At 45.0% G+C, this 9274-nt stretch overlaps 1 protein-coding gene across 1 annotated transcript; it reads left to right on the top strand.

The window, feature by feature from the left end:
* Positions 1-6277: 6277 nt before the first annotated feature.
* LOC123105793 (NADPH-dependent aldehyde reductase-like protein, chloroplastic) lies at positions 6278-7348 on the top strand. Its single transcript, XM_044527940.1, has one exon. It carries the CDS (start codon positions 6420-6422, stop codon positions 7215-7217), a length of 798 nt encoding a protein of 265 aa, XP_044383875.1. The 5' UTR covers positions 6278-6419; the 3' UTR covers positions 7218-7348.
* Positions 7349-9274: the final 1926 nt, after the last annotated feature.

Genomic DNA, 9274 nt, shown 5'->3' with positions numbered 1-9274 from the left:
GTGTTTATAGCAACCCGTCAGTATTTGATACTAGTTCAGTTGCTAAGAATAGTAACTCGAAACAGGAGTTGCAGAATGAACAGAGACTAGTTAAGGGTGAAGTGACGATGTGTTTTGGAAATGGTTCCAAGATTGATATGATCATCATCGCACACTCCCTATACTTTCGGTATTAGTGTTAAACCTAAAATAAATGTTATTTAGTGTTTACGTTGAGCATGAATATGATTGGATCATGTTTATTGCAATACGGTTATTCATGTAAGTTAGAGAATACTTATTGTTTTGTTTACATGAATAAAACCTTCTATGGTCATACACCCAATGAAAATGGTTTGTTGGATCTCGATCGTGGTAATACACATTTTCATAATATTGAAGCCAAAAGATGCAAAGTTAATAGTGATAGTGCAACTTATATGTGGCACTGCCGTTTAGGTTATATTGGTGTAAAGCGCATGAATGTAGCACAAGTCATGCTACAATTCATGAAAAATTTCGGCATGACCTTTGCTAAAGACAGGACATATCGAGCGCCTGAAATTTGCCGGGACGGAAACAAATCAACATTCCGGCAAAACATAGGCCACTCGGAGGCACATTGCAAACAAGAACACCAAGACATCCTCTATATTCAGAATGCATCATCATCGACATCAATGACATGGCAACTATATAGCACTAGCATTTTCATCATCGACATTTACAACACATTATCATTTGGCTATTCTCACCTAGAGGTCTTAAGGGGTCGACGATGGGGACGACTACGGGGATGAGGCAGGGGCAAACTTGATTTCTGCATAAACAAAATATAAACAAAATATATTAACCACTTACTATAAATAAACTAATTCTATTAAGCACTTACTATAAATAAACCAATTCTATTAAGAACTTACTATAAACAAACTAGTTATATTAAGCACTTGCTATAAATAAACTAGTTGTATTAAGCACTTACTATAAATAATCTAGTTAGTTAACCTAATTAACCTAGCTAGTTAACCGAGTTAACCTAGATAATTAACCTAATTAAACTAGTTAACCTAGCTAGTTTGAATTTTTACTAATTTACTAAAAAAATCTACTCTATGCAAGAACAGAGTGAGGAAAGATGAGGGAGGGAGGAGGGAGCAGGGGGTGGGGAGGGAGGAGAGAGGAGGAGGGGGAGAAGGGAGGAAGGAGGAGGAGGAGGAGGGAGGAGAGAGGAGGAGGGAGAGGAGGACGGTGGGAGAAGGGGGTGGCCGAAGGAGGTGGGAGGACAGAGGAGGAGGAGGGGGGAGGATGGGGCGGCCAGAGGAGGAGGAGGAAGGAGGGGGCCGCCGGAGGAGGAGGGAGGAGGGCGCGATGGGAAGAGGAGGGGGAGGAGGGCATACTTAGGACGGCGGCAGGAATGCGGTGGCGACGACAATGTGGCGGCAATGGAGGAGCGAGGTGGCGGGGAATGAGGGAAGGAAGAAGGTGGCCGGGGCACGGGGGAGGAAAATTTGGGGATAAGTCACCCATAGCAATAGCGCGTTCCCAGAAAGAGCGCTACTGCTAAAACCAATAGTAGTAACGTTGGCTGTAGACCAGCGCTACTACTATACTTAGCCTGTCGGCAACGGTGTGGCAGTTATAGTAGTAGCGTTTTTTACGTGACACGCGCTACTGCTACTTATATAGTAGTAGCGGTCTTGTACACAACGCGCTACTGGTACATAGTAGTAGCGCATGTTTTTGCCTATAGCTATTGGTAAGCTTCTGTGTATAAGGTTTTTCCTAGTAGTGAATGGTAATTATGATAATTATCAACAACTAAGAGTGGTAAAAGTAAAATGTCAAAATCTAAAGTGGCATAAGAAAAATTGGCAAAATCTAAAGTGGTGAAAACAAAATTTTCCCATTTATGTTTAGTAAATATGTTACAGCTATACGATAAACAAACACAATAAATCTTATGTTTTTTCAATTTTAGCTTTTGCATTATTACTCCAAATGCCCGTGCTTCCTAGAATCAAATAACATTGAAATATATTGTAAAATATTTTCGCAATCTAGTACTATACGAAAGAAGCACCCGGCCCCAGGCTCTTAGTTTCACTGGGACTAGTGATTGGGGCGCCATCGTGTGGCACCGCTTGAAAAGAAGATGTGCGCACGTTTCTATTTAAAAAATAAATAAAGTCTTGGCCTTCGTCTAAAAATAATCTCAAAAAAGTTAATCCTCACCTTCATCTAAAAAAGAAAAAAAATTACCACAACAGCCTATCAGCGAGTACCACTTTGCATAACCCACCATTTAAAAAATATCAGAGGTCCTCATCTCCATCTAAAAAAATACATTTTAAAAAATAATCCACACCTTCATCTAAAAAAATTGCAAAAAAAATTTCACCACGGCCAACCAGCTTGCGCCATGTGGCATAGCTGATTGGCCGCCCTTCACGCGTAGCTTAATGGTTTTAATTGGTTGCTGCTCTGTTGCTATGTATGCTGTACGCTGGGCGTCGTGCCGCTATCCATCGCCCACTAGGCTGGGCCAAGGTGAGAGTGATGTATTTATTTAATTTACATGTTTAAATTTATTTGCTGTTGTTCTAAATATGTTTGATTGTTCGGATAAATACTAAATAATACATTTTGTTGAAGCCTCTCTGGAGGATGACAAGCCGCACAAACATTTTCAATATTTCTGGAACTATCTTTATACGTTTTTCATGGAAATAAAGCCATTTGAATTAATATTTGGTGTTGAATTGTAAGTGTGTGATATATTGCTTCAAGAATCTTGGAATAATTTTGGTAGCTTCCCAATAGTATTGGAAGACTAATATAGTGTTTTCAGGAGATTCCACCAAGTGAATGTCCCTCAATTTAAATAGACCAAAAATCTATGCAGTTTAATACATTTGTGTTTTATCTAGGGTTTGTTAATTTAAACCACCTCAACCCATTTGATTATTTGGGTTCAGTTCAAATATAAATATATATCCATGCCTGAATCTTGGGGTTAGGAAAGACATTTTGGACAATTGGCAAGATTTTAGAGTTTTGTCACTCAAGAAAAACGTGACGGTTGGGTTAATCCTTATTTGAAATTAAAATAAATAAAATATGATGCTTATGAACTGATTATGATGCAAAAATCAACTCCTACAGAAAAGTGCTATTCTTTCGGTGTTACATGCGAGGTCTGAGAACGACTCAGCCGAGGCGACCGAGATCAAATTGCGGTGGTCCAAACGGTGAATGCAGCACCAAACAGCGGCTGCGTGGGGATGTCGGCGGTGATGGACCAGACCACACGTTCTAAAATGTTTGTGTCATCAATATTTGAATTCCCTAAAATAAACAATACTTGAATGGATTGAGGGCCCACTATATGGTCTCGCCCAACTGCCAAATATGGATGACAATTATAGTGCGCCCTCCCCCTATCACCCTAATTTGAATCAGCCTTGAAAATTAATGAAATTATGGCGATCGAGCAGATGATGACGATTTTGCTAGAACAGTTGTTTCGACCAAAACCTACATATTACCTGTTATTATGACAATCGGACCAATATAGCGAATCTGTTGTTGCCCTTCGTTACAGTTCACCATTGACCGGCTTGAGTTTTTAAGGGCATCTACAACCCGACTAAAGAAATTTGGCCCCTCAAACGTTTGCAAACGCGCCTGGTCGGTGTCTGGGCATGTCTGTTTTAACTCCCTATTTGTCCGTCCACACAGTCATGTTTCTGAATTTTTCCTTATACGTCCGGTCAAATGTATGTGATTGGCGGAGAAAGAGAGAGAGAAAGAAAGAAAAAAGATGCTATGTGATGGACCCAATCCTTATGGACGCATGGTCACTCACCGGACATGTCTAGAAACTTCTAATAATTATCTCATATATGAGATGAATATAAGGAGTGCCGGACGGGCTGGACATTTAAGGAGACTTTAAGAGGTTTTGTTGGGTCAACCTTTTGGTTCTGTCTTCTGACCGGGTAATGGTCCTGTGTTCGTCGGTTAATTAGAGGAGTCCGGCTTTAGATGCTTTAAGGGCATCTCTAGCAGATCCCTTATATTACCCGACCCGCAAAATAATCGCCAGTTCACGCTTTTTGACTAAAAAATGACCCGAGCAGAAACCTTAAACGCGTCCGACCCTTAAAATTTTTTGAGGGGCGCTGTAAATTCCCCCCTCTGACCCATGAAAACCTAGGTTCCCCCCTCGCCCCGTCGGTGCCCTATATCCCGCGAAAGCGGTTGGCGGGAGGGACATTTCAGCGCGCGCGCTCCCCATATCCCCTCCCGCAGCCGCCCGCCACCGCCGCCACCGGCTTACCGCCTGCTATTCCAACCATTTTCGCCAGTGGAATCGCGCCGCCGGGCCGCACTACGCTCGGGTTCACTCGCCAGCGCCCCAGATAAGCCGAGCCGCCCCTGTGAGCTCCTTTTCTTCGCCTTGTAGCTCGAACGCATGTGAAATTTTGTTGATGCGAGTTCGGATGCGGTTTTTTGTAGATGGATTTGAGCCTTTGCGAGCAATTTTTGCTCGAGGATTCGTCCTCGTCCGACGACTCGGACGTGAAATCGACTCGAGCGCCATCGGCAACAGATGGTGGTGGTCCTCCTAGCCGTGAAGGAGGTCGAGGATCGAAACCGCAAGAGACGGCGATGATCGACCGTCGACCGTCTTTGCATCCCTCGCAACCGCCATCTCGGGAACATGATGTTGATGCAAGACTACTTTGCGGACAATCCTACCTATCCGCCGCACATCTTCCGGAGAAGGTATCGAATGCGCCGATCCCTCTTCGTAAAAATTGTGCAAGTTTGCGAGGCCAATTCTCGGTTTTTTTTACTTAAAGGAGAAACGCCGCGGGCTTGTTGGGTTTTAGTGCATATCAAAAATCTCTGCAGCTATGCGGGTGATTGCATATGGCATTTCGTCTGACTATGCCGACAAGTATCTTCACATTGTCGAAGATACTACAATCGAGTCAGTGCGTAGGTTCGCCAAAGTGATCATCCATGTTTTTGGTCCTGTCTATCTTTGTGCACCTAACTACGAAGACACAAAAGAGTTGATGACAGTAAATGAGAAGCGAGGTTTGCCCGGCATGCTAGGAAGCGTTGATTGCATGCATTGAACTTGAAAAAACTGGCCGAAGGCATAGCACGAGCAGTATTGTGGCAACTCTCGTAATGCAACAATTGTGCTAGAGGCCGTAGCATCCGAAGATTTATGGATTTGGCATTGTTTCTTTTGGTATGCCAGGTACTCTCAATGATATCAGTGTGTTGTAATGGTTTGATTTGTTTACTAGGGTTGCTAGTGGTGATGCTCCTGCTTGTAACTTCACGGTAAATAGCGTGGGTACACAAAGGGGTACTATCTTGCAGATGTTATTTACCTTTCTTGGTGTAAATTTGTCAAGAGTATAAAAAAACCAAACTAGAAAGCATATTGAATTTGCAAAGGTACAAGAGGTTGCCCGAAAAGATATTGAAAGAGTCTTTGGGGTTTTGCAATCTACATTTATCATTGTTTGTGGTCCTTCTCGTTTTTGGGACAAGCAAACCCTGAACAACATCATGGCGGGTTGTGTGATGCTTCACAACATAATCATCGAGGATAAGAGGGACATGAACTTGGAGTTCTTCTACGACAATGTCGTAGCCGTGTGAAGTCAGCTAGAGACTCTGACCGCATACATGCATTCCTTCAGACATACCGGCAGATTGAAGATGCAAACACCCACAACCAGCTTCAGAAGGATCCCGTTGAGCACCATTGACAAAGGCATATCCAAAGGCATTTTGCACCATTGGCAAAGGCACCGGTCAATTTTACATTCATTTCATTTAATTCGTGTGTGAACAGTTCATTATTGTATTTGGGACAATTGTTGTATTAAATTATTAGTTATATTTGGTGATTTGAATAATTATTATAATTTAGACTCATAATATTTATATTTTATGTTATTTGAATTCATAATTCAGTGTAATATGTGAGTATGTGTCAAATTCAGAAAACCATATATTTTCTTTTATAGTTCCGTTATGCGGGACCTGTTCGGCCGCAGCCCGTGTGAGCCGGCAAAACGCGTTTTACGCGAACTTTAAACACGCGATAAAGGTGTGCTAGAGATGCTGTAAGTACTGCGCGCGCTTGCGGGGAGAGGCAGTGGTAGTCCCACGTGAAAATGATGCCTATACTCGGTTGTTATCATTCGGCGCTGGCGATAGGGACTGAACACTGAAGCACGAGTTGGTCCGGGCGTTCCCGACGAGGACCCGTGAGCTGTCCCTGTTGCTTATCTCTTCAGCTTATCGAGTGGGACTATCCAGTTGGATATAAATTCCGACACAACACTCCTCACTCCTCAGTGCAATCCATCGTAGCTAGACACCGGATCGAAGACACCAATATCGCAATGGCTGCCGCCGCTACCGTCGCCGCCGTTGCCGGCTTGTCGGGTACCGCAGCGTTGCCGCTCGACGGACGCGTGGCCATCGTGACCGGTGCGTCACGCGGCATCGGGCGCGCCATCGCGGCCCACCTCTCCTCCCTGGGCGCGAGCGTCGTCCTGGGCTACGCGTCCAGCGCGGCCGAGGCCGACGCGCTCGCCGCGGAGCTCCCGCGGGCCGTGGCCGTGAGGGCCGACGTGTCCGACGAGGCCAGCGTCCGGTCCCTCTTCGATGCCGCCGAGTCAGCCTTTGGCTGTGCCGCGCCGCACATCCTTGTTGCCAACGCCGGCGTGTTCGACGACAAGTACCCGTCCCTCGCCGACACCACCACGGCGGACTTCGACCGCACCTTCGCCGTGAACACGCGCGGCGCGTTCCTCTGCCTCCGCGAGGCCGCCAACCGCCTGCCCCGCGGCGGCGGCGGCCGGATCGTGGCCGTGACGACGTCCGTGGTTGGGTCGCTCCGGACGGGGTACTCTGCCTACACGGCGTCCAAGGCGGCCGTGGAGGCCATGGTGCGGACGATGGCCAAGGAGCTCAAGGGCACGCGGATCACGGCCAACTGCGTGGCGCCCGGGCCCACGGCCACGGACATGTTCTTCGCCGGGAAGAGCGACGAGACCGTGAGGCAGACCGCCGAGACCAACCCGATGGAGCGGCTCGGGGAGGTCCAAGACATCGCGCCGGTGGTCGGGTTCCTCTGCACCGACGCCGCTGAGTGGGTCAACGGGCAGGTCATCCGGGTCAACGGCGGGTACGTGTGATGTTAAACTGTTGGCGGGAGCTTCTTGGTTGGCTAAAGAAATAAATCTGAGAATTGCGATTCGTGATTTGTTCCGTATAAACGATGTCAGACCGATTGATGACAATAATAAATTGGGGCTGTCTATGAGTACTCACTTGCGTGAAATATTGCAGGGTATGTTCTCCTCAAACAATATTCCTAAATCTCAGTAACCCCTACAAAGATATACTAAAGTTAAGACACTTATTTTAAAATGAAGAGAGAATTTAGATCAACATCGTCGTTTCTTTGTTTTATGGAAACATCCATATTTCCATCTCAGCCGATATAAAACTCCTCTATGACCTTTGGACACATGTACGCAGAATTTCAAAAGTATTATCTTTTTGTTACAAAAAATTCTTAACTATTTTTAATTAAAAAACACTTTTTAGGGAAATATAAGGTATTTATTTCATAGTCACATGGTTACAGTTAGAAGCGATAAGTTCTGCAGCAACGGTAGGAGGTTGGTTAAGCCAACACGCAGTGCTATCCCCTATTCCCTCCGTTCGGTGAAGAGTGTACGTTTGGGTTTAAAATTTGTCCATAAAAAAGTGTATTTCTATCTTTCCAATGCATTTTAAAGTTTTCTCTCATCACACGGTAATCAAGACCAATAATATTTTATACATAGACTTCTTAATTAATTTCTACATGTACTTAGCTCATTGGAGGTTAGATAATTAAAAAGGACAAAGATAGTGGTGTGCATCTTCCCAATGCATTTTCTACACTCCATAATTTGTACTTAAATTCTTAGATGTACACTTTTCACCGGAGGGAGTACACCCAAAGTTCGCTAAACAATACACAACCATATCCTATTCACGAGTAATTTTAACAAGAGTAAACACCTTATCTTCCATCAAGATTTTGATCTCAGAAATCAAATGGCCATACGATGACTTGTCCATAGACCCGTCCATAATCGCTGATAAAGCATTGGAGTAGTTAGACTAGATTAAAATTGGCAGGCGAGTCTGTCGTGAAATTGTCACGTCAGATGTTCTAATGCGAGGATTTAGTCGTGAGCCCAGCACATCTATGTGATAGTTTAAGAGCGGTTGAGCGGAATCGAGAGACGCAAGACAAAACAGGGATTTAGACAGCTTCGGGCCTCCGAAAACATCATCCGATAACAACCCTACATGCTGTTTGAGGCTAGGTCATATTATCATCACCAGGGAGTCGCCGGTAAACCGGCTCTTTGTGCCTAGCCCTAGAAATTATCTTTTTTTCTCTCTCTCTCTCTTTGGGGAGCCCTGCCCCTCCTTATATATGTTGAAGGAACGGGTTACATGTGGAGTCCTATTAGGATTATGACTAGTCTATCTTCTAATACAAACCGGATACAAGTCCGGGTCTTGACTCCTTATAAGGGAAATATTCCTCACATTTTTTTCTTAAACCCGCCCACTATTAATATAAACCGGTCTTCTGGGCCTTGGGCCTTATCATCCGTCCGTCCCGCCCGCCGGGTTACCAGTGAGTCATACTGTTTAGTCAGGTTACTTGTAAACCGTCTGGTCAGTGTGAGTCGCCGGTGAATTGCTAAGTCCGGTCGGGTTATACTTTCAGCCGGGTTACGCCGCGGGGTATATCCCTAACAGAGTCCGATGTATCGCAAAGTCAATCCTTCCCTGATTGCATGTAACTCGGACTCCAAAGCATCGTTACAGTAGAAGAGATGTCTCTATGCCGCAAAGATCACGGATGCCTTATCGTCTCTCAAAATCATGCCAGCGCCCATGGAACCGTCCTTTTGACAAAAGGAATCGTCAATTGACTGTGCCGTCCAACCAGGCGGTGGGAATGGCCATGGCTGTGGCATTGGCTTTGTCCTGGGCTTTGGTGGTTGCTGTTCCACAAACAATGATGACTTCCCTTTAATTATCTCCTCAAACTCGGACCAATGAATTGAGATAGTTACTCAAGAACAAGCAGGACACCTAGGTTGGGGAGGATTGATTTGCCATTAAAAGAATCAGTCTGTAGGTGCCACACTCGCCATAAAAGAAGCAGGATCATATCCCG

This window comes from Triticum aestivum, chromosome 5A (genome assembly GCF_018294505.1).
Source record: "Triticum aestivum cultivar Chinese Spring chromosome 5A, IWGSC CS RefSeq v2.1, whole genome shotgun sequence".
Lineage (NCBI taxonomy): Eukaryota > Viridiplantae > Streptophyta > Magnoliopsida > Poales > Poaceae > Triticum > Triticum aestivum.
The sequence above is the reverse complement of the archived record's forward strand: the minus strand, read 5'-3'. Positions and strand labels throughout refer to the sequence as shown.